This window comes from Dreissena polymorpha, chromosome 8, assembly GCF_020536995.1.
Source record: "Dreissena polymorpha isolate Duluth1 chromosome 8, UMN_Dpol_1.0, whole genome shotgun sequence".
In the NCBI taxonomy this organism is placed as follows: domain Eukaryota; kingdom Metazoa; phylum Mollusca; class Bivalvia; order Myida; family Dreissenidae; genus Dreissena; species Dreissena polymorpha.
Window position 1 is genome coordinate 49,580,668 of NC_068362.1, and position 27,198 is coordinate 49,607,865.

General features: G+C 35.9%; 1 protein-coding gene across 3 annotated transcripts in view; it reads right to left on the reverse strand.

Annotated features, from left to right (window-relative positions):
- LOC127842390 (uncharacterized) overlaps nucleotides 1-27,198 on the reverse strand; it is a 48,900-nt gene that overhangs the window by 7,618 nt on the left and 14,084 nt on the right. For 2 of the 3 annotated variants that reach the window (XM_052371873.1, XM_052371875.1), the window contains exons 10-24: nucleotides 25,908-25,992; nucleotides 22,312-22,437; nucleotides 21,824-22,040; nucleotides 21,302-21,501; nucleotides 20,131-20,232; nucleotides 17,563-17,717; nucleotides 15,829-15,978; nucleotides 13,335-13,429; nucleotides 10,474-10,745; nucleotides 9,808-9,980; nucleotides 9,165-9,320; nucleotides 8,721-8,845; nucleotides 7,667-7,793; nucleotides 1,583-1,718; nucleotides 1,258-1,327 (exon numbers count right to left, since the gene is read on the reverse strand). In XM_052371873.1, coding sequence (XP_052227833.1) covers nucleotides 1,258-1,327; nucleotides 1,583-1,718; nucleotides 7,667-7,793; nucleotides 8,721-8,845; nucleotides 9,165-9,320; nucleotides 9,808-9,980; nucleotides 10,474-10,745; nucleotides 13,335-13,429; nucleotides 15,829-15,978; nucleotides 17,563-17,717; nucleotides 20,131-20,232; nucleotides 21,302-21,501; nucleotides 21,824-22,040; nucleotides 22,312-22,437; nucleotides 25,908-25,992 — 2,189 coding nt within the window. Of the gene's footprint in view, nucleotides 1-882; nucleotides 961-1,257; nucleotides 1,328-1,582; nucleotides 1,719-7,666; nucleotides 7,794-8,720; nucleotides 8,846-9,164; nucleotides 9,321-9,807; nucleotides 9,981-10,473; nucleotides 10,746-13,334; nucleotides 13,430-15,828; nucleotides 15,979-17,562; nucleotides 17,718-20,130; nucleotides 20,233-21,301; nucleotides 21,502-21,823; nucleotides 22,041-22,311; nucleotides 22,438-25,907; nucleotides 25,993-27,198 lie in introns of all 3 variants that reach the window. The other variant, XR_008031593.1, reaches the window with a different exon arrangement.

Here is a 27,198-nt window from a genome sequence, read left to right on the forward strand (position 1 = left end):
GTCGGTTACCAATGTACGTCATTTATCACTCAAAATGTATAAAATACTGGTGTAAACATCACCAGATGCCTGACAGAAGATATCCAAAAACTGTTATAAAATGTTAAAGTCATTAGATGATATTGGAAGGCGAAATTGGGCTACTGATGTAAAGGAGCTTCTTTTTAAATATGGGTTCGGCTTTATTTGGCTCTCACAGGATGTTGGTGATATTGATTTATTCATGCTACGTTTTAAACAACGCCTTCCTGATTGTACAACTCAAACCTGGCACGAAAATATAAATGACTCTTCAAGATGCGATCTCACAGACAATTTCAAAGTTTATTAAACACGGAACGATATTTAGACATAACAATGCCATTTCATTGCAGACAGGCGTTAGCGAGATATCGTTGTTCAAGCCAAAGGTTTCAAATAGAATTAGGTAGACAATTAGGAATACCAAGAAATCTTAGAATATGTGCACATTGTCAATTAGTAAATGAATCTGTAAAGACAGAGGATGAATATCATGTATTTTTTGAATGCTCTAAATATGCTGAAATTAGGCAAATCTATTTGTATAATTGGTATCATGGCAGGCAAACTGTTTCAAATTTCTTTGAACTGTTAAGAAATGAAAATGAGTTTGTTTTTGAAAAAATAGCCTTTTATGTTTACCATTTAATACGTTCTTCATATGGAACGTAATACTTATAGTATGTTTGTTCTTATTTGTTTTTTTGTTTTGTTTTCTCCATTCAATTATATTGTATATATATATATATATATATATATATAGGTAGGGACAACTCTCTGTATTATCTGTATATATATATTTTGTAAACATGATGTATTATTGGCCGGAGGCCTTTGTTTACAATAAACTTACTTACTTACTGTTTACTGTTATACACTATTGTTCGCACGTCCGAACGGACGGAAAAAACGTCAAATGTGTTACATTCCTAAGACTTTCTGTAAGAGATAATTTGCCACATGCCTTAAAAAAGACAAGCGGATGGTGAAATACTTTAATCGTTTAGTCATGTATCTAGCGTTTCATTTTTCCAATATGTATGCAAAGGAATATCATAAGAAGCATTTGTAAAATATTGCATGTATGTATGTTTACAGTGTACACAAGATACAACAAAAGAACACGTTGTTATCATAATCAATGTAAGTTAGTGATTTGAGCTTGAAAAGAATACACAATAGCTGGTAATCCTTTCATTAGCACATTTCGAGTTCATTAAAAAACGAGTTACTTACTAGCCTTTTGCTCCATAATACATATCATAATCAACAGCCAGAATGACGGTAACCGGAATGAGTGGAATGCCTGAAAAGAATGCGATGAGAAGTATACCTGAATCCTACCACAATTCTGGGTGTTAATCAACATCAGGGCATACACTAAGGTATGACAGCTCGACAGCTACTGACGCAAAATGAGTGAACATGTTTTTTATAGTCCATTTTAAAGTCACTAACAATATGTGACCACTGAAACAAAGTAGTTTTTGTTATGTGTAGAAGTTCATAAGTATCAGCCAATATACTTTTATTTATTAATTAAGGTTATGATCGTGCTTACCCCATGCTGGTATCATTGCCTTCATCATGAAATTGGGAATATAGGTCCCAAGGATCTTTACGAATCGGAGGTACTGTAGGACTCCTTCCACTAACATCCACATAAATGAGACCAGGATAAAATAGTGCAGCAATACCTGGCAAGAAAATGGTTAATGTAATATTTTAGAGAACAAAATATTTCCAAAACTCGTCTGGAGATCACTGAATCAAATTATGATTGGTTTAAATAGCTTGGTAATGATATTTTTAGTAACTTCGTTCAATTAAACTCAAATGGCGAAATCAAACATGTTAAAGGAATCAAATTGAAATTGTATTGGGTTATCATATATTTGTTTCTCTAAACGTTTCGGATTACATCGATCTTTTGAATTTGCAATCATTCTCGATCATGCCTTAGGACCATAAAGATAGTGTGACTTATCAATACTTGTCAACCACAATGGATTTGCACACAATCACACGTGACCACACATGCAAACGACAACGACACTAATGACAGAACTACGCCCATTCAAGATGAATTTAAGGATATTTTTCACAATATGCAATTTAAAATTAAAAGACAACACTGGTGATCAGAAAGCATCAGGAAGTGCAAAATGATAACAATGATTATCCAAACAGTTTTAACTAGAATGTTTAACAAGAGCACCGCCTTGCAGGCGCAGACCGCTCATTTTTTTTTCATTTTTTTTTAACGGTGAAGGGACCTCTCTCAATTTCAATCACAAACAAGGGAGGGTTTTGTGGAGCGGGGTGTATAGTGTGGGGGCGTAGTCATTTATTACATTATCTTCCAAAAATGCAAAAAAAATGTGGGGGGAGATTCTTGGGTGGAATGGGTGGACGGTATTTCAAAAATAAAAAAATAGAAATAAATATTTGTGTTTTTTAGCCATAATTAAAAAAAATAATATTTTTTTTTGGGGGGGGGAGGGAGTCGGGGGGTGTAAAGTGTTAGGGTATGGTGTTCATATTATTAGACGAGCTTATTTTTTTTTTATTTTTTTTTGGGGGGGGGGCGTGGGGGATGGTTTGGGTGGAATCTATTGTGGTCTGTCATGTAACAGGTGTTTTTTTTCAAAGAATCAATCAAATATAATCATAAATAAAGAAGCTATGGCAATTTTAGCAAACTTTAATAATTTGAACTTAAGAGGTCATTAAAAGGTTTGAAGTTTGAAAAGCAATAGCCTTGATACTTAAGAAGTAAAGTGGATCTAAAAACAAAATTAAGCCATATATTCAAAGTTACTAAGTCAAAAAAGGGCCATAATTACGTTATAATGACAACCAGAGTTATGCAACTTGTCCTTAACTGTCCCCTTATGATAGTTTGCGAGTGTTCCAAGTATGAAAGCAATATCTATGATGCTTTAGGGGTAAAGGGGACCAAAACACAAAACTTAACCAAATTTTCAATTTTTCAGTATAAGGGGCCTATTATTCCTTCAAAATTCTAGTATGAGTTACATAACTCTGCCTGCACAGTTCCCTTATGATAGTTACTTAGTGGTGCAAGTATTAAAGCAATATCGTTGATACTTGAGGAATAAAGTGGACCTAAACACAAAACTTAACCAAATTTTTAATTTTCCAAATATAAAAAGGGCACATAATTCTGCCAAAATGCCAGTCAGAGTTACATAACTTTGCCTGCACAGTCCCCTTATGATAGTAAGTGTTGCAAGTATGACAGCAATAGCTTTGATACTTAAGGAATAAAATCGACCTTAACACAAAACTTAACAAAATTTTTCATTTTTTAAGTATTAAAAGGGCAGATAATTCTGTCAAAATGCACACCAGAGTTATGTTACTTTTCCTGCCCCGTCAACTCATGATAGTAAGTAAGTGTACCAAGTTTTAATGCAAAAGCATTGATAATTTATTAGAAAAGTAAACCTAAACGCAAAACTTAACCGGACGCCGACTCCGACGTAGATGCCGACGCAGACGCCGACGCAGACGCCGATGCCGACGCCAAGGTGATGACAATAGCTCATATTTTTTTCTTCAAAAAATAGATGAGCTAAAAATATGCCGACAATGTCACCATCAAATTGTATGCGAACGACAACACATTCAATCAATACATAAGCAATAAATCATAATATACATGCACTCATATAATATATAATCCAATAAAAATTCATATGGTGGTTAAGCATTCCCATCGGAATATCTTTAATATGTTATTTGGTCAAGAATCTAGAAAACAAGATGCCACACCAGCATGAAATCAACAACACATGGAGGGATACTCCTGCTATAATATAGTTTATAATAGGACAAATCTGAACACCAATACATTTATTTAGAAAATCGTATGTGGTTAATTTTAGCCAAAAAGAGTAACGTTTTGTGTCTGAATAGTATGTTCCGAACATAGTTTTTATTTAACTGTTTATTTGTACGTGATGTAAAAACTGTCGAAAGGATATACAAATTATAAAACTAAATCACATTTTCCGCATTTGATCGTATTCAACTAACATTCATTGAAAATACTTGTCAGCGTTTGTTTGCTTCGATTAACTTTTTGTTTAAGTACGATAAAGTGTACGAGAACGGGAAGGGCGCACAAGTGGCCACAGCAATAAGGACGTTCAACCTCACCATCCTAGGAATCAGTGAATCATGATTGACTGGTTCATGGCAGAAGCGACTGACTTGCTGTGAGTTACTGTTGTTATTGAAGCACGAATAAAGATACACTTAACACCCATGGATAGGCCCTGATGCTTTCGAAGTCGTTGGGCGAGAGGCGCATGGACCACGGATAATGACGGCCTCTTTCCATTCAAAGAAAAAGATGATCAACGTTGACATCATCAAGAGCTACACCCCGACGGACGACGGTTGAGAAGGATTACTTTTGCAACATACTTTCAACCGTCATTCAATACAGACCAAAGAGAAACATCATTCTAATCGGTGACTTCAACGCCAAGATCGGTAGTAACATCCGAGGATATAGGGGGATAATGAAGAAGCAAGGGTTAGGCGAGAGGAACAACAACGGAAGGATATTCTGAGATGTGCACTACAAGTAACCTGGTATTCGGAAAAAGGTTTTTAGAGAAGACAACTTGGATATCACCAGGCAGGTCAACGGAGAACCAGATCGACCACATATGCATCGTGAGGAAGTTATGAAGCTCTCTGCAGGATGTACAGACGTGGCTTCAGATTATCATCTCCTTGTCGCCTGATTGAGACTGAAGCTCAAGAAGAGTTGGCCCTGTAGGCCCAGCAAACGTCAGCATTACAACAACGCTATTCCGAAAGACACATGGAAGCAAGAAGATTTCAATGTCACTCGCTCCAACAAGTATAAGGTCCTAGAGGAACTGTTTCAAGAGGAAATGATAAAGCAGAATTGGGAGACAGTGAAAGTAGCAGTGACCTTAAGTGAAAAGAAATACTGTCGATTTAAGCAGACACGCTTAATAAATTCGAAGACATGCGAGCGAATAAGGCTTGTGTCAACAACAGCAGAACACGAGCTTAAAAAGCTCAACAAGAGTTCACCGACGCAAATAGGATTGTAAAGCAACGTATAAGAGCAGACAAGCGGCACTGCCAAGAGACGCTTGCAACAAAGGTGAAAGAGGAAGTCGATCAGAACAGAACTAAGGACGTGAACTCACATCACCAAGAATTAGCATGAAGTTTGCCAGAGAGGCAAACATGTATGAGCGATAACAGATGATGAAGGACAGAGTGTATTGAGCACGTCCATGAGCTACTTAACAGGCCAGCCCCTGCGAATCCACCGGAGATTCTGCCAGCTAAATGCGATATGGTAATCGAATTCCCATATCCCACGAGGGAAGAGCAGCACCATCAAGCAATTGAAGTACAGCAGACTGCATGACCTGCTTAAGGCTGTCGTCGAACCCAGACCAGCGAAGTGCTTCTCTACCCGCTCTTCAGCAGGATATGGGAATAAATTTGTTTCCACAGAGTGGCTACTTCTCCTTGCTCACCAGCAAAGGCGACGTCAGTTCCTACTCTTACTACCGATGCATCGCGCTGTTGTCCATACCAGGAAAGGTGTATAATCGTATCCTGATTGACCGAATGAAAGATGCAGTAGACCCGCATCTCTGTTACAAACGAGCCGGCTTTCGACAGGAAATATCTTGCACGGATCAGATCGCAATCCCGCAATCATTCTGGAACAAGCCGTAAAGTCCATTTGGCACATGTGGTAACGACCTTTCCGACGATCTGGCTCTCTCGCCCACACACAACAACAGGTGCAGGAAAAGACAAACATGGTAGGGGACAAATCATCTATACTGGGCCTAATCATTAACATAACGAAGTATAAGGTGTTAAAAACAAACGCAAACTACAACACACCAACCACAGTCAAAGGTGAGGCACGCGCTGTAGGAGGTGGACATATTGACCTTTCTAGGCGATATTCTGTTTAACCACGGAAGTACGGAGGCAGACGTCAGAACCCTCATCGGTAAAGTACGAGCAGCCTTCCATGAGCTGATGAACATGGTTTGATCCAAAACAATTGGCATTAGCCAATGATTAAGGTATTCAATACCATCGTGACGCCAATAACCTCTACAGAGCAGAAACCTGGAGAATGACTGTCACACTTTTACAGAAAATAAGGTCTTTATCGACAACTACCTCAGGAAGTCGTCAAGATCCGCTAGCAAGAAAATATTCCCAACGAAGAATTATGGAGAAGAACAAGGAAGTAGCCCGTTGAAGAAGACAATCTTCATAGACGTAGGCGATGGTTCGGCCACACCCTTCTCAGGCCTGCATTCAATATGAAGTTTTCACCTGGAACCCCCTAGTGGAAAAAAAGAGATGGCGTCCTAGAAATACCTGGCGCCGCGACCTGAATACAGATGCTAAGCAGATGGACAAACCTAACGACAGCTGGAGAGACCCGTTCAGAACGTAGACGCATTGGGTAAGCTAGTTGGCCGCCCACACGGTACAAAAGGAAAAGATAACAGTGAAGATCAAGTGTTGCCACGCGTTAATGAGCTTGTATATTGATTTTCTTAATGTTTAATATAATTGGGTACACCATATATTTTATATCAATACAAAAGAGTATAATTTTATAAACTAAAAGTCATAGTTAACATATCATGACTATTCACATTGTGAAGAAAATCATATTATTTTTTCCGAAATGCAGTAATTGCCGTCCAGATCTTTGAAAATTTGACAAAAAAGTGTAACATTCTTGTTCGTTGGTTAAATTGTGCAATAAACGAAACAGCCTAGAAATTATTATTTGAATAAGTGTCAAATAGCTGCTTGTGACACGGATCGTGCAAATGACCTCTATGTTATTTTTCTAACACAATTGTAAAGCTTAGAGGTAAGTTTAACAATGTTGTTTACGTGATACATGATTGTACCAACAATATATCGGTTGAACAATTTAGGCTAACGCTCAAATGGACAAATAAACATTAAGAGTTATGCATAGTGTACACGGTTTGCTATCACGTATTACGGAAATTATAAACAGATCATCGGATTCAGATGTATAACCACACACATGGAAGACCGTTGTGATTAAAATATTGCTCCATTTATGGCCGCAATATGTTGTCGTTCGCATAAAATTTCAGAGTGTGGTCATTTGCCTATTTAAAAAAACTTAACAATTCCATATTATATAACGATTTTGCTACTAGGATTTGATCAAAAGTTTAATTTTTACGTTATTTGTATAGTTTGCCTGCTCTCGAATGGAATTGTGTCTTCGAATGTTCTCAGAAAGTAAAATACACAGGAACACAAATATTATCCCGATAGAGAGAAAAATTATCCTAGATTTATGTATTTTCTTGAATTTGCAAATTGTTAAAGGTAAAAAACATTAATAACAAGCGTATGACTCGACTTTATTGTGATAAATAGTTTGGGCGCTATACATTTGTGTTCAAGTCAGCTTTTTTGTCCCGCATCAAAGCAACTTATTAAATGTTATGTCCGGAATTAGGTATGTTTTACGATTCTATCTAAAATACATTAGTGTATTAAAATAATTTGAAGACTATTTTACATAAAGTGAACATACCGCTACGGTAATGCAGCCGCCATATGATGATGTCCGATCAATTCCGACTAAAAACAAAATATCGGAACACAGCATGGAGACGCTGAGGTTAACAAGCACCCGTTGACCACGTCCATTGCGGAGATGTCTGCAGTACATGAGGTCTTTTGTAAACATCACTCCAAATCGACGAATAAACTTATCTTTATTTCAGTATTGCCGAGATAAAGGTGACGCACAGGACTATGATGTCATATTATTTATAAGCGGGAAGTCAATTGATTATAATCGTGTTTTTTTCTTTTAATTTATTTCATTTGTAAAGTTTTTGTTATTTTAAAAACTCATACACTTTTAAAAACAAATTACAGAACAAATAGAATACTACGTAAGTGTCAACAACAGATAAGTATAATGTTTTTGCACGAAAACTCGCAAAGGTTCATGGTAGGCTCTCTTAGCATCGGTAAATTAACTTCTCTCGACACTAACCTTAGTAGAATTCTCTTTTTCTTTAAATTGTATATAAATTTATATAAAACTGTCACGTGGTATAATAAGGTAAATACCACTATATTAATTATTGTGTTAATTATTCCTATCTAAATATTTATTTAATGATTTATATTAGAAGTATGACACTGCTAGTGAGTATTTTCTTATCAAAATGATGATTAAAAAGATTGATAATAAAGACGTAAACAAGTAAGGATTTGTAGAGTGCCATTCTTATGCTACTAAGAAACTATCCGATATGTAAATAACTTGATATTATTTTGTTGTAAAGACTATAACGTAATCAATTTTCTTATTTCTGTCGAATGTTTTGTTCGGTAATAAAGGCAATTAAACTCTTAATTTTCCGAATGAAATTCTACAACTCCAAGAATACTGCAAACAAATTTACTATAAAGCTTATTAGACAGAGAAAAAAGTATGATAGCTTACCATCGTTAAGGTGCATACATATTATACAGTAAATATAAATGCATTCAGATCTAATGACTCTCAATACAAATTCACGAAAAAATATCGTGATCATACGATATTTTTTTCGATCATGATACGCACTTACCTAAATATCAGGAAATTCAAAATCGTCAGCCCGAGTCCAATTATGGAGAGAATGAGACCAACTTTTGTCATGATGCCAAGGACGATTTTTTCAGTCTGAGACAGCTCACTGTTAGCTTTGAGATCCTGGAAACGTAGATGAAATTATGAAAAAACAATTTTTTTTAATGTATAAAAGTCCAGCTAACCACAAAAAGGAAACGGCATGTATATTCGGGCCGCCGCGATGTATAACTTTTTATTTCAAAGTGTGATCATATTAGATCCATTCCAGAATCCGCCAGAAGATAGTAAAGAGTTCATTATTGCAAGACCGGGTCGAAGGCAAATGCTAATGGCAAAAATAAACATATAAATAAAATAAATACGCACTCGTACTCATACATATTCTCAAAGTTATACACATTTTAATAGATGCTAAGATAACAAATATCCCTTTACTAACAACAATAACTGCGAAGTTAGTCAGATGATTGCATTTGCAGACAATGACATCCGCGCCATCGTCGAGACGTGTGAGATTACATCCGTCGGTCCTCCAACCACCGGCAGCACTGTTGGTGTTGTAATCCCAGTAAGCGCACACCAAGTTGACGTGTGTCTGGAGAAAGAACAAGAAGGATGTTAGGATTCAATGATAAATACAGTTACCAAGAACATTTTAAAACAATAAATATGTAATATGTGTTATTTTAACTACACCAATGCCCACAAAACACACATAAAGTCATGTCCAGGCCAATTGTACAATATCATTCTAATTGGAGAAACGCGATAAAAACGGTACAAAACACATAATTGCCATTATTCCCAATGGCAGTTTTTCGAAATTTCACCATAGATACATACCAACCTTGGTAATAATGCACACAATGTTGAAGAACTCATTGCCTAGCTTACAATCTACATCGGATATTTGGAACAAATAACTGATGAACTAATTGCTTAGATGTTAACCTATTGCTTTAATTCTTTACTTACCTTAGTACTATTAAACACAGAGGAGATTACTCATTATCTAGATGCCTACCTACCTCGAATATATCGAACACATAGCTTATTGCCCAAATGGGTTGATTTCCACCTACCTCGGATACATGGAAAACCGCCGTGACGAACTCGTTTCCCAGATCCCGGACCTCTCTGTTTCTCCTAGCAAGTCTGGCAGCGACAACGCTGCTCTGGACGACATACCTGTTACTGATGTCCGAGAACAGATACGTCCTGCTGTACACGTGGAACGCCAGCTTTGTAAGATCACCTTCAAACAAGAGTTTAACAATATTTACAAAAGATAGCGAGTGCAGGATCTTATATATATATATATGTATTGTTTCCAAACATTTTAGGATTACGTTCATATTGAATAACACAAACATTTTTTGGAAAGTACTGTATTTGTAAAAGGTTAACGAGTTTTAGCCTTCTGCTAGTTGTAGTGGTAATTCATTAAGACAAAATAATAACAAAGATTCTTAATAATGACTCATGATTTGACACAAACAGTATAATATGATATTGAAAGCGGCTAGCTAATAGATATGCCACCAATCTACTACCGACATAAGAAGAACAAAATACAGAAAAGAAACATGGCCTTCGTACTAGAATTTATATCGCGAACAATTTTCCTCTTTTATCAAACCGTCTACATATCGGTTGTGTATTGACAGCATGTAGAAGCAACAAAACCATTTGGACAATAAACACACCCTCGCGCTCGCGCACACATAAGCACATGCAGACACACTTACCTTTTAACAGATTTTCTGTAAGAAAGATTGCAGCATCTGTCTTATTAAATTGCACTTTTGATTCCTCGACTAATGATGTTAGTGAATAAGGTTTGATCTTTTTGTCGCTGTCTATCTCGACACTGATACCAATCACCACACGCCCATCTCCTCTTTGCAACCACACTTCGCTTGCAACGTAGTCTTCCACAAACGATGCCGACTTATTATTCTGATCAATGAGGGGCGGGAATTCTATTCGGCTGGTGATTTCGTCCACTGATTGTACAATTCTGAAATAGTTTTTATTCAGTGTTTTAATGGTCAGTATCATTTAAGAATATGGCAAAAATAAAAGGAACACGTTTTAAAAAAAACTTGCATTTGTGTCTTTGATCAAATATCGAACTTCTTTAGTTCGCCGCTATCTGAGGACGATTTTGGATTATTTTCTATGACAAGCCAAACTTTACAAGAACGCGGAAACGGACGCAAATGTATATCATCTTTCTACACAAAATGACGCTTAAATGTATATTAGGGCATGGCGCCTAATACCACATTCGGTATTTCAATACTCGCAGTTTCATTTGTTCGAATGTTCGTGTATACTGACGATATGTAATAACGACTATGTATTTTCTTACGACGGCAAAGTGTGTTATTTAAGTAACAAAGTGGTCTTGAAAACTTACAGAATTTTGCAATTCTTTAATTCCACATAGGAAAATAATGTTATTGTATTAATCATAGCATTGAAAATAAAATTGCTCTTAGACTTTTTATTAATGAGATCGTTCTAAAAATAGTTTATTGTGACCTCTCAACGTATATTGTGCGAGTTTAGATATGCCACTTTTATGAACCAGTGAACGGTGGCGACACAAAGCTTCATGGTTCTCTTTGTTCTGCAAAAAATCTTAATGGTTCAATTGTTCAATATACATACCGTAGTTCTAAATACTACCACCATTCTAGTCATTATCCGGGCAAATATCGTAGGATTACATAAAGAATATAAATATAATCGTTTATTACGGTACTTCAACTGTTTGTCGGATGTTTTTAATCTGAAATTAGCATATGGTGAAAATATTCGAACGTTTTCGATCGACGGCCTTGATAAGAGAGAAAATGACCTTCTTCAGATAATCTGAAAATGGACCTTATTTAGACAGTCTGAAAATTTACTTTATTTATTTAGTCTCCCGATTGGCTAGCTTAGTGTTTAACATGAACAACGGGATAATGTAAGACATGAACACCTGCATATGCTAAACATAAACATCGGGATGTCGAACATGAGCATCCAGATATTGAAAATGAAAACCAGGATAAATTGAACATGAACCTCGGTATATGCGGATAGAAAAGGTAAGTGTTGAAGATGAAGATGTTTTATATGGGTATTGATTAGTGCGAAATAAGAATAATTCCTGTTCCAGTCATTTTGTGCCACGCATACTCCACCTCGGTAAAAGTGTCATGCGCAATACATCAACGATTACATAGGTCACCAGTGATCGAGGAAGCGACATTCGGAATGTAAAGCGAGTGTCTTACAGCAATGCAACTGTTACATAGAGCGAATGCGACAGAAATGGAATGTTGCATTTCAAATTGTTCTGTTTGACCCACCTGTTGACCGCATTTGTAATCGATGGTTTTGTTTGACCCAAACACTTAGCGCATGTGTGATCTATTGTTATGTTTGACTCACCTGTTTGCAGCATTCTTTATAGATGACTTTGTTTTACCCATCTTTTGATTGCGATAGTGTTCTACGTTTCTGCTTGACCCATTTATTGGCCGCGTTCGTGACCTATGGTTCGGTTTAACCGACCTGTTTGCGTCGGCCGCATTCAAGATATATGATTCTATTTGAACCACCTGTTGACCGCGTTCGTGATCAAGTTTTATTTGACCCCTCTGTCGGCCACAATTGTGATCTATGGTTATGTTTGACACACCTGGTGACCGCGTTAGGGATCTATGGTTGTGTTTGACACACCTGTTCGCCGCGTTCGTTATCTATGGTTATGTTTTACAAACCTGTTCGCCGCGTTCGTGATCTATGGTTATGGTTGAACACCCTGTTTGCCGCGCTCGTGAGCTATTGTTTTGTTTTACCCTCCTGTTTGCACTCTTGATCTATGGTTCTATTGTCCCATCTATTTGTCGCATTCTAGATCTTTAAGCTATGGTTCTATTTGACACACTCCTTGACCGCGTTCGTGATACATGATTCTGTTTGACCTACCTGTTAGCAGGATCGTGATCTATGAATCTGTTTGACACACCTGTTGGCCGCGTTCGTGATCTTTGGTTCGCTTTGCCTCACTGAGGACCAAATTTGCGAGCTTTGTTTCTGTTTGACTGACCTGTTGACCGCCTTCGTGATCTATGGTTCAGTGTGGCCAACCTCAAGGCCACATTCGTGATATTTGGTTCAGTTTGAGCATCCTGCTGGCCGATTTCGTGATTAATGGTTTTGTATGACCCACCTGTTGGTCGCGTTTGTCTGCGATCTATGATTATATTTGACCCACCTGCTTGTCGCGATTGTGATTAATGGTTTGTTAGATTCATCTGTTGGCCGCATATGTAATCTTGACTTCTGTTTGACCATTTTGTTGATTTATGGGTCTGTTTGGCCGCGTTCGTGATCTATTGGTATTCTTGACCCAGCATTCATGGTCTTTGGTTCTGTTTGACCAGCCTGTTGTCCGCATTCATGTTCTATGGTTCTTTTAGACTCACCCTTTTCCCGCATTAGTGATCTATGGTTCTGTTTGACCCACCTTTTTGCAGCTTTCGGCATCTATGTTTCTTTTGACTCACCTGTTTTCCGCGTCAATGATCTATTGTTATGTTTGAATTACCTGTTAGCCGCGTTTGTAATCTTCTGTGCGTTGATGATGGTATCTCTGTTAGTGAAGAGAATGTTGTTCGTTATTTTCAAGACGGAGCTCAATACCTGAAATATGATCTTAATCAATCAGTTGTTTAATCAAAATTATGAAGTTTATTAAATGAAAATCGAAATCACGATTGTCATATTTAATAAGGGCATACACTTAATATAAATATAATTTAGTTGTTATTATGAGTTGCGTCACAGCAAAGAATGACGTGCAATGAAACTCTTGGAGAAACGGTCACACGTTTAGAACATACATAAGCATTTTAAATAACGTTTAAGGTGTCGAAAGCCACAACAATTATGATCGGTTGTTTGTCAGATATCGGCCCGAAATTATTTGTGAAAGCTAGCGATATATAGTTTTCAATATTTGATCAATCAAAAAGGCGCAGTTAAAAAAAATTAATATTTGATCGATATTGATTGAACATTTCTGACAATACTTTCAAAGCTGCATATATTATCAATAATCAATGTTTAATAAAGTCATCTTGCCAGGTTATTGTCCTTAAACTTTGTCAATGAGTATTACAAACGACAAATGGGTTTTTTCGATATGTGGTTTCTACAGTCACTCAAGCATTACAACTGAGGGCACATTAGTATATGCATTTTTTCAAGTTATGCCTTTCTGGCAGCTGTTATAACTGAATGCCTGTTGTGCATGTACATTTTTATATCTCTTTCATAACATCGTATAGTGATCCTATGCCATGTTTAGCTTACCCCATGCTCTTGTGGTCAAAAGCCCTGTCTTTATATGTGTATATTATGAATTCTGTAAAAATCTTCTCATTTGAATCTGTATTGGAATTTGCGGCTTCAGATTATTACATTGTTTTCCCCACCTAAGTCTATTTAAAACTGGTGACCCCCGAGCGGGGCAAGTTTGTACGCGAGGGCCAAAATAAGAACAATCTTTGTGAAGGACCTCTAAATGATGCTGTTTACCCAACATAAAAGAGTTTACATTGCATCAACAAGATTTATCAAGATATTACATACTGTTTATCTACCTGGCGAGCCCGGTTTTTGTCCCAGGGGCACTATTTGAACACATTTTGCATATGACCTCTAGATGATGTTGCGCGCCAAAATAGAAAGAATTGGGCTTTTAGGTCTCAGAAAAGACTATATCTAAACGTTTCTTAATGCAAGTCAATTTAAAACTGGTCATCCACGGGGCGGGCAAGTTTTGATTTAAAGGGAATAATTTAATAAAAATATGAGAACAACTACTAGTTGATGCTACATACCAGATTTGAAAGACTTTAGCTTTGTGGTGTCAGACATTTATATCTAAGAGCTTTAAAGGTCTTCCATATGTAAATCAATATTAAACTAGTGACCCCAAAGCAGATCCATGTTAATCCAAGGGGCTTAAGTTTAACAAAATGTGTAGATGATCTCTAAATGATACCACACACCAAATATAAAAGCTTTGGGCTTTGTGGTGTCATATGAGAATATCTTTACAGGTGTTGACTATAATAGTAGCCAGTTTAGACCCCTGTTCATTATTTGAACAATTTTTGTAGAGCATCTCCGGCAAATGATGTAATATACCAAACATGACAGCATTGGGGTTTGGGTTTTAGACAAGAACATGACGAAAGGTTTTCCCTATATACGGATATGTACAACTAGTGACCCAAGATTTGAAACCTGGGTACAATTTGATTAAACTTGATAGAAGACATCTAAATAAAGCCCATGGCTTTGCGGTTTCATATTAGAAGATATTTAATGGAATTCCCCCATATATATATATCTGTTTCAAACTGATGACCCACATAACAGATACAGTTTTAAACAGAGTAGCATAATTGAAACAATGCGATGGTTCTTGACGAAACATTTACATTTGGGCCTTGTAGTTTCCGAGGAGAATATTTTTCATGTTTTCATCATAATTTCATGTTTAAAACCATTATGGGGCCCCGTAAATCAAATAATCAATGGAAATAAACAAGCTGTTTTTTATAGCGGAAAACCCAAAAAACATTAATGTGAAATTTCAAGCGAAAATCGTTGTAGAAAAAAAGTTAGAAGACGCACTTTTGTCATGCCACGGAGGGACGGACACCTGACAAAATTGTCCCATTTACTCATCGTGAGGTGAGGTGAAAAGTAAGATATCATTAAAGTGAACGACTCAGTCATTGCAAAGTGGAAGTTAATATAATGTGACATCTACATTTCTTATGAATAACTGCTACTAATTTTTATGTATTACGTATATTTTTGTATTAGTTAGTTGATCAAATAAAAAAACATAACTTGATGTAAATAATTTGATCGAAGTATCGGAGTAAACACTATCTGTTTGGGACATAACATATTTGTAGGCACCGAATTCTACGGACTTAATGTAATTTTATGGTAACCCGAACACTGCATAAACCACATAAGCCACATCACAGAAACGAAGAACAACGTAGTATAAACATTACCGTTTCGTTGATCTTTAAAGTTGTATCCAGGAGGTTACTCAGTATGTCCGCCGAATATATGACGTCAGCCTCCGTGACATTGACATCTGGAAACGTCAGATTGACGGTGTTCCGTAGAATGTCTACGTAGTTACTATCGTCCATTGTGGTCTGAGACAAATGCAGTAGTAAGTATTATAATTTGAATGAATGAGTCGACTGTAGTAATTTTTTCATTTGCTCAATATAAGGTGCAATAGATTAGTTGTACTGAATGACGTTTAAAGTTACCTTTTCACTTTTAGATAAATTGACAAAATTAAAAACAAATTGTTTCAGATTCACGCATTTTCGTTATAGCTATGATATGTGTGAGGAAACAGTAATACTGAACATTAACCATGCTCTTCAATATCTATTATATGGATCTTTTGACGATTTTAAATCCTGAAAATTATAAAGCGATGCAACGCGAAACAAATGAATAATTTATAGAGTTCTGTTGTTGTCGTTATATTTTGTGATCCTATGAGGATTGCTCATATAAAGTATAAAATTCATCTCTCTCTCTATATAAGCACGGATGGCCGAGTGGTCTAAGCGATAGACTTTTACTCCAGGGGTCAGTGGTTTGAACCCAGTTGAGGGTTACTTTTTTCTTTCTTTAATTTTATTCTTGTTTTCTTTTAAAGGAGCTTTTTAGATCAAATGTTTACATTTATCAATATTAAGCATTTAATGGCAAATTCAATATGTGCATAAATCTGTAGAAAGGCTTTAAGGTTTTGCAAAATTATATGACATTTAATATTAACAAATTGATGTTTCACCTGTCTGATAAAATTCTAATTTGAACATTTCCGTTAACATTTGTGCAAACACACGCTGAAATGGAAAATTATGCCAGTGGTAACACAACTTACTGTCCACATCATGCAACAGTGAGTCTTATGTCATATGCTGCCATGGTATCTCCAGACCAACCTGCGTATTCGCGAACTCTGTCCAGGTGATAAGCTGTCCGCTATTGAGACCACGAAAACTTGCGTGACCGTGGATCTTTTAGTGGACAGGGTGGTTTCTGATCAGAATGGGATTATTCTCAGATTGGTCTGGAGCTACGCTGGGCTCATATGGCAAACATCCATCTTTTTTATTACGTGGTTGATTTTAAGAGTGCCTAAATGCACGACTAAGATACTGGGATATTGACAATTCTCACAGAATAGTACAAATAAATTCACAATTTGTATTATGACGCACGTGTTGTCACGTTTATGGGCTCGACAAAATAAAATTTAATTATTTCTTAAATAGTATAATTACTATGCAAACACAGTTTTTTTATTGAAGAAACATGCACAATAATAAAAAGAAATTCACTACAAGTGAAAGCATTAAGGGAACCACATGGATTATTCGACATGCCTAAATACAAATTAATCAGTTACATTGACACTATATTTGGTAACTCTTGCCGTTGTCATCTCTCTCGTTATGTATTTAATTGTCATATTGCGAATTCAAATTGAGTATTATTTGTATTAACATTTAACTATTTTATGAAAACATATGGGAAAACTAACAGGAAAGGGACACGAAAACAGGATAAAACCCCATGATGTTAGGGGTTGCATTTACAAAAATGCCCGTCATTTTATACAATTCATTTAATAGTGAAGTAGTTCGCCCCACAAACCATAACCTTTTATGCAGATCCTGGGCTTCATAAGAAACAAATGCAAACAGTTGTACCTTGGAGATCTCCTGAAGGCTATTGGTGCTACTAGACTGATTGTATTCTGGCACGGTCCCGCAGGTAGGGGACAGCAGGATATTCTGCCAGACGGCCCCTGTATCGTAACTACCGGTGCAGTCAGCAGTCGCCAGGGCTTTGTTGGCTGCAAGTCCTTTGAGAAAATGGGTATTATGCCTCATGCGGCCAGCGTAGCTCCCGGCAAGTCTGCGCATTCGCTAGACTGGTCAGGAGCTACCATGTCCGTTAATGACAAAGAAAATTGCTGACCTTATCGTGGACAACGTAGCTTCTGACAAAAGTGCGTGCTGCGCATATGGCAGGTCATAAATATCATTAAAGTGTTCTTATTTTGAATTAATCATTTAAGTTACGTACTAATCGTAAACTTCTGGGCCTTAACATTTTTAAGGGATGGGAATGAATATTCGAATATTCGAAAATCGATCGAATCAAAATTCATATTAGAGTATTCGATTTAAATGCAAAAAAGTAATCCAAAATTGTTTAAGCGCAAAGTCGCACTTTTGGATCAATGTAGACGACTTTCGTGTATCATAGTTTGAAGAACAGCTTTCCTTAATTGACGAGATTATAAAAGATATACGGAAGGTTTTATATCTGGGGGTTTACTTGTGTTCATACGACGTGTTTAATCTCTTGTCTAAAATCGTTGAAATCGTATTCTTCAGCGTCTCTCCAATCAAACAATAGAAACAACCCGACTTTCGTTACCTTCGAATGGTCAATCATATTTCTTGCTATATCAATGCATTAAGTCAATGATTATCGAATCATTATTAAGTTATTCAAATTATAACCAATTATTTTTTTTTATAAGTATTAATTAATTTAGGCCGGATTAATTTCAAACTCGCTATGCGTTTAAGATACATCTACAATTTAAATTAGAAACACTATTAGGTTTAAGCAATGCAAAGTGTCACCCTGTCGTTTTTGGAATTTTTTCTTTGCTGTAGTGATAAAACGATGTCAACATGCAATTTGTGTACACTTAAGAAATATGTAGAGAATATAATGTTAGTTTGTTATAAAGATCAAGTTTATCATGCGAGGCTTAGAACTATGGTAGCGCGAGGCTGGCATTTTTTTAGCGTTTTTGTTTCATAATTTCTTTAAATTCGGGGACGTCGCGGTTTGATAAACAGAAAAAAGGTTACTGCCTGGTCTTATTTTAATATATCAGGCTCGGCAATTTCTGCAGTCAACCAATTGTTCATTCACGGTACATAAACAAACATTTTTGTACGCATTCAAATGTGTACGCATTCAAATGTGTTGACACGTGTTTGCTGCGCGTTTACATGCTGATATATCAATACCAACCAAATGTGATGTTGACGATGCACATTGTGCACTTCAAATAAAAGGTCTGTCTATTTTCCATGAAAATATGTTCAAAATGAAATACGGTCTGGCTTGAATATTGATTATATTGTTCAGATAGTCTTGTTTGCTGATAATATGTCTTTTGAAGGTAAGGCACGGGAAGAAATAGATTATCAAGTCAATTGCTTTCACAAGTGCTGTACTTAAGTTTGTGGAATTCCATAACCTTGTGTGATTGTTCCCTACTCACAATTGAATCTTCAATAGTCAACCCATCGGAAATGTGAACGAATGTTGCTTTTTTTAAATATTTGAAAATTACATTATAATATTAAGCATCGTAATTGGAATATGTTAGCAGCTTTAAATGCAAAGTTGTGTGAATGCAGTTCATTTGACTTAAAAGCTTAACTCTTCTGTTAGTTATTTGACTCTTTTGTGACTCTTATTTTTAATTCCCCTGTTCAAATATTTCGATATACAAATTGAATGGAAATTAAATTAAAGAATACATCATAAAATATGTAATAGTGAATTGCAGGTTAGGATTAACACATGCATAGCCGGAATATATGGCGAACATTATAGAATCTCCTTATTTATAAAAAAGATATTTAAATTGAATAAAATGGCTTAAGGTTGCATACAGTGATAACAAAACTTTGCAAACAGTGTTTAAAGAAGCATACACTGATTTGCAGAAGAGAAATAAAAACAAGGTATCAAACATACAGACGATTTTATGTTACTATGTGTCCGGCGACGTGCTAACATGTGAGCTTATGTCCGGGTGAGCTTTTGTAGGTGCCTCTAATTAGAAGTTAATTTTAATCGCTACGGAGCTTTTGTATGGAGTGATAAAATCGCGGATGAGTTTTAGTCTGACTCCTCCAATTTGACGTTTTAGCTTATGTCTAAGAAAGTGTTTGTCCTACCGGGCCATGACCGGAAATATTATGTTAACTATCTTATGCGTGTAACCGTAAATTTCAACTGTAAGCCTTATGTTAATTCTCCCATACACTTTACCTGGACAACACGTCTCATTTCTTTCTCTCTCCTATGCGTGTATCAGGGAATTTTATCTGAAGTCTTATGTAAGATCTGCCTTACACTCTACTTGGATAACACGTCTCATTTCTGTATCCTCTCTTTCTTATACGTGTAACCATAAATTTTATCTATAAGCTTTAGGTTAAAAGTCCCCTACACTCTACCTAGATAACATCTTTCACGGCTGTATCCCATCACTCCTATGCGTGTAACCGAGAATGTTAACACCTTCGCGTCCACTTCTACCTTAAGCCTCGAACATGCGACTGAAAATATAAAAAACAAAAACAGCGAAGTAATAAGAGTTTTAATGAACAACAAACATTTACCAAAGCTGCATATATAGAGAATAACACTGTTTTCTGTTTAGCATACCACATTTTCCTAAAAATCTGCAAAACAATCCATTTTTATATGTAAAATGTACGGATCGTCGCTGAGTTTGCTTATCCGGCTTTTATGTTGACATACATGCAGCAACGGAGTTCGAAAAGACGACACGAATAGTCGCTTATTTTAAACATCGTATACAGAAAAAAGTCTTTTGCACTAGGAATGGTAAGAGTACATGAATCGGAGATCAGGAATGGACTGCAGCGACAAATTTAATCGAAGAACACACTTCACCGAATAATTTGGAGACGCCATTTTGGAGATGTGTATTCAAATTACCATTTTAATGATGGTGTCATTATTGACATAAGCGTGTTGAATCATTTGTTTAAAAATTTGAGGATAAGCATACAGTTATCAATTGCCATAACGTTCAGTGCAACACTTGCAAGAGCAATAGCTATATCGATAGTTAGGATTTATTGTCCCATTGATGACGTCATGTAACTTCTGTAGTGCGGACTGTGGTGATTAAAAAAACAACAATGTTTTGGGGATTTATGATTTTAAACTTTATAAAATATGTACGTTCTTGGTAACAAATTGTTTATTTTGTTGAACGTTGATTCATGTTGATAGAAATTGTTGACTTTATTGCAAATCTCACGTAACTCCGAACATTGACTGATATAAGAACTTCCCGTTGACCTTGATATAAAGAAATATATCACGCAACGTTATATCAGGCAGATATCAATGCGATGGTATTATAAAAGTGTATCGACTACAAGTACGTTGTTAGAATACCGATAAAACTTGCTCATCGAACAATACACAATGTAATCTTATACTTCGAACGTAACCACGTTTCGCACATTAATAGTAGTCCGCAAAACTTATATAATCATCGCGTACTTTAAAGAAATACAGTCGCCATCGAATGCCGGATTTAACTAATTCGCCTCATAAGATTTTTCCTAAATACATGAAAACAAAGCTTACTGGTGCTTCGTAGGACGAAAGATGTGTTGTCCCAAAAAATGTATGATGAACCTTCGAAAAATATATGTGTAGATTGATACGCGATGGAGTTCATCAATGCTTCTTTCAGGGCACGCATCACAGCTTGGTCCATCTCCAAGGTTGATACCAGCCGGGAGGACGGCGGCCATACGAACAAGCGGAACTTCACTGTGCCGTTGCTTTGTCATGGAAGAAACAGTTGATATTTTTAGTTTTGGGATACAATATTTAACTTGTTAAAAAATGCAAAAACAGACAAAATGTCATGCACCCCAAAAGTGGAAACAAATATGTTTGTTAAGTAGAAGACTGATATTTTAATTAAAGAGTGATCTGATAAATTATTATGTTTGCTCATGATTGCGCTCCGACCATGTACCCCCTCCTCCAACAAAACTAATAAACAAAAAATACACAAAGAATAACAAAATAAAAACACCACAACAAAATGATTGGCTATTAAACCATCCTGTATCTCATGAAAGTAATTGAACTTATTACCTAATTGATTCTATTTTCCCGGCATATTCGTCCCAACGATGGTATTTTAGACACGGGGATAAAATGCAATTTGTGGCTTCAATAAGTAACTTAAGTTTCAGAGAGCCTTGCATCAGGTTAAATTCGTTCACATCTTCAGGAATCACCCGAAATTCACCAGTTGGATCGGTTTTCATGTAAAAATTGAGGTTGAAGACGTAAATAAACAGATCAGCTTCTGTAATATATCATGTAAGAAATTGTGTTTGAATCAAACGTTTCGCCTGAAAATTATAACATCAATACTGACGGATACAATGACATAAAGATTATATCCAACAGGGAAAGAACGGCAAACACACAGATTGAATTATTTAATGTTTCATACACAAACATACTTAAAGTCGACAAAACAAACAGGATGATACCGACACAAAGATGATGTTGAAAATTACTTTAATACAAAATAAGTTGACAACAACTAAACATTGTATATAATTACGCCTTACCTGAATATCTTACAAGAACTGGTGGGCTCGCTTTGTACGGTACAGGAGGATTAATGTTGTACACTCCGAAACTATAGTAGCCAGTAGTCCATCTGAATTTAGCGCTGTGATCATAAGCATCGGGTACTGGCAGAGAAATATTGAACACTTAGTTAATAAATTCACAAAGATCATATACACATAATTATGTATTTTACTTGCAACAACAACGTTTTGACATTATGAGGTCATAATTTATTAACCTCATCATTGTGACATTTTCACCTAAACATTTTTTAAATTGTTCTCTCTTATTTATGATTTATGTTTTGTTATTTATTGAAACGTATGCTGTTATTGCGATGATACTGTATTTATGCATAAGTCGAAACTTTTCTGTTCTGTTAATAGTTTATACAATGTGCTAACCAAGTAGGGATATTAAATCGATTTATTAATTTCTCAATTTTCTGTCTAACGTCAATTTAATGTAACTGAGTGTTTTCGCATACTTTTTTTAAATAACCATTAAACTTTTATCGATACTGTGTAAACGTTCATAAACAACAAGTGTTACTGACTGCACCAACCCTGGTGTTTGCATTAAGGTTAAGGCATATCTCCCGTAAGATAAGTTCAACCACTGACATTTTACCTACTTGATTGAATACATGAAATAGTTAAAATCTTATACATCCCCAATTTGTGTAAGTAGTAAAATATACTACAGCGAGAATTTTATACAAAAGAACTAATTATTAAACAGACTACGTTATTGATAATTATTAATTAATTTCATAAATCTTATAAATACGTACAGAACCACTATCTTACAAGAAAAAGAAACTCCTTAAAGGCAGTCAATTACATGTAAGCATCGTTGTATATAATAGTAATACTAATATTTTCCGACTAAACGACTCTTTACAAAAAGCCCCTTGATGATTAGATGGCGATGTTTGCATCCAGATTGGATCATTGTTATTCCTATAACTTATAAAACAGTAGAGTATTATTATTTACAAATGTGTATTCGTTTGTGTGTATAATTGACTTTTTAATCTAACTTGAAATAAATTGGGAAAATTACTTCAAATCTTAAATAGCATTACAAATGTCAGTTCGTTTTTGGATTGAACCCGGACTTTCCGCACGCGTGTCATCCGGATACAAACATATTGAATATGAATCAATATGCAGAGACAAGCGCGACACAATAGACAATAACTCATACCTTATTTACCAAAACATGTGAAATATAAACAATGGTGTTGTTTGTGTTCAAAGATGAATTTACTATTCAACATACTTATTTCTGTGGAGCAATGGCAGTTTTAGCAATTTAATATTTCATGACATGCTATCTAATAAATGATCTTAGTACCTTCATAAATAAATAATGATGCATTCTTTATAGGAACCGCTTCGATTCCAAGAACGTATTTTAAAATGGTTGAAGATCGTGTACTATGCGTGGATTAGGCAGTGCCTCGACATGGTTGAAGATCGTGTACTATGCGTGGCTTAGGCAGTGCCTGGACATGGTTGAAGATCGTGTACTATGCGTGGATTAGGCAGTGCCTCGAAAGCTATTATTATTACGCAGAATATGGTCATATAGACTGTGCTCATCAGATATGGTCATATAGACTGTGCTCATCAGATATGGTCATATAGACTGTGCTCATAAGATATGGTCATATAGACTGTGCTCATCAGATATGGTCATATATAGACTGTTCTCATCAGATATGGTCATATAGACTGTGCTCATCAGATATGGTCATATAGACTGTGCTCATCAGATATGGTCATATAGACTGTGCTCATCAGATATGGTCATATAGACTGTGCTCATCAGATATGGTCATATAGACTGTGCTCATCAGATATGGTCATAAAGACTGTGCTCATCAGATATGGTCATTTAGACTGTGCTCATCAAATAGATCGAATTATTTATCACAATTAGTTTTCACATGTATATATGGCCACAAAACATTTCCCTTTTTCCCAATCGAGCTTTCATGCAACCGTTGTGGATCAAATACACTAACGCGTGGCAGGAGGTATACTGACATGAAGAAAGAACAAACAATTCCATCAATGAGTTGAAACGGTTTCTCCTGGTTACTCATAATGTACAGCTGAAATAAATTCCTTGTTTAAAAAAAACGTTGCATATCTATTATTGTTATAATGAAGACGTTTTTGTTCGTTATGTAATTCTTAAGAATGACACTTATGTTTTGCGTTGAAGTATATCTTTTATTGATGAATGGTACTTAATCTTGCTTCCGCCGGTGTAAAAATAAATTAAGTATGACACACACACGCACACGCGCACACAAACACGCGCAAGCACAAACACACACATAATATATCGAAAAATCACGCTTAAATGGTCAGATGCTGATCCTCCAGATTACATAACTTAATTTAATATACCTCGACAAACAAAATCATAACCATATTCGAAGGGATAAAAAATAGAGCAAATTTTCGTTGATTTGTTTTAATTTCCGCCAATACAGAAATTGTTATGTATTGCAAGCTAACTACATGTATAACAGCATTCAACAGCGAATTTTTCATTTTTGATTGAGTAAAAAATAGTGTATTACATCTGTAAAAAAAGTGTCTGGAACAGTAGTGCCATTGTTATTGAGATGATCAGTTAAAGAAGTGTCCATGAAAATGTAGCATCCGACTCTTTGAATATTTGAGGTTTTTCGAATAAATGTGTGAACTACATGTTTAACATGTTGCAAAGTTAGTATACATATTTATGTTTTAATTCGAGTGGTAAAAAACGTTCTTCGTTTATTTCTTAGAATTTATTTTGTTGAAATATGTACTGATTATCCACTTTATGCTGGTTTTTGATGGAAATTATTGTTTGTTTTACTTAAAACCCACCGTTCTCCAGCGATTTTCTTTCTGTGCAATACGGAGTACATTACAATTTATCGGGAAAACAATACTTCGTTACTGAAAACCTAATGAAGAAAATATAAATGCAAAAACTAAACTGAAGAACTCATCTCTCGCGTGTGGCTTAGTTTTTTTACTGTTATCGAAGTGCCATCCGTATATCGAAGTATTCGGCTTGACAAAACGATTATGTATCCACCACGCTAAACTAATTCTCAATCGATTGGCTTGCAATTTGAATATGTCATTTTGTTAGTGAGTGGACGCCGGAAGTGAAGTAGCTAGAATAGTTTCGCCACGTGGTAATTGTATAACAATAATAAAAGGGTTATGAAAAGCTAGAATGCTTTTGAAACTGACTTAACAAGACTTCACAGGGGAGTTATGAATTTTTATAATGTTTAAACGGTGTTTTTTACTTAGTGCTTTTAAAGACTATCATGCTTTTGTAAATTGCAAACACTACTTTTCCTTTTTCATTTTCCCAATCTGTTTCGTGGCAGCTTTAAGCGGTATTGGCGATAAGCTGTGCAGGCGGCCTGGCCTGGTTAGCTCACCCTGAAGAGCACTCGCCCTGATAGCATGAAGTCCCGAACTCGAGTTCATGCGGTGAAAATCTGATCACTAATCCGGCCTAAGTTTGGTACTGTAAAATGTATCATAAAAAATGTATCTTGACTTACCATGTCCGAGCGAAAGGCTGACGGAATGCGGATCGTCAGATGTATTGATGTTGCCGAAAACATCTTGAGTAAACAGATGGTACATCTGTAACATAAAATCATTAAACAGCCACTCACATTCAAAGGGTGCAGATAAAACAATTGGTCCGAATGAAATGAGTTATAATTGGTGTGATTATTACGCCACTAAAAAAGCAGGAAACCTGCATTACCTTCATGCGATCTTTAATTGCAGTGAAGGGACCAACACAACATACATGAAGCGCTGAAGGCACTGAAGTTGTTCGCTATTGCATAATCTTAGACGAAACTCATTTTTAAAAATTATCGTATAGTTTTTAAATCGCTAGTTTGAAATGAACACAACCCATTCACATGTATAAAGAGTGAGTCTTAACGCACAGGTCGAGATGTCTGTGTACTGTTCATCATCATATTTATGTTATAGAGGTAAAGAAGCAGTTAATATAAAGTAAAATTTGAAATCACCATCATATTAAATGAATATTGTTGGAATATCCAATATCTATCACACTAAGAATATAATTTCATTCTGGAAATTACCTTTTCAAAACTGTTGACACCATACACAATTCAAAATAAACAATAAGATAATGAATGAAAAATAAAACCGCGAGCAGTAATTTTTAATCACGAATTAGGTAGTCATAAAGGAAGCGTTCTTGACCTGTGTTTTGTTGTTTATGCACTTCTTGTTACCCAAGTAGTTCACACTGTGTCAACCACTCGCTGACCTTAACATCGGTATAGAACACCAATTCGCTTTTTCATCGTAGGCGTTTTATGCAGATTTTCACCTTAAATGACCTATACATAACACCAGCAGGCACGAATTGATACATTTGAATATATTATAGGCTGATTCGGGAGCAATCCCCTGAAATTTGGCTGCATCACTGTGTCTGTGCACAGCGTAAGGGATGTAACACTGTTCCATGTGCGGAATTCCGGACTACTCTCTGCATGCTCAAACGACACATAGACACAAATTGAGGCCCGGTTACAATTACGAGTAAAAATCCATATTGCAGAATTTCAGGGTCTGTACTCGGCCACTTAATCGCCAGCGGAAGAAATAATTGACTTTCGATAAAAACAGTATTGCTTTCAATACAGGAAAAAAACACTACCGAAATAGTATAGTATCACATAAAGAGGACAATTGTTTAATTATCAAGCTACAAATGTTTGTCGTACTCGGTCAGCACGTTTGAAAATCGTTCCTGAACGCCTGGATAGGCATCTTTCATTTGCCAGTTTGGTGTATTTT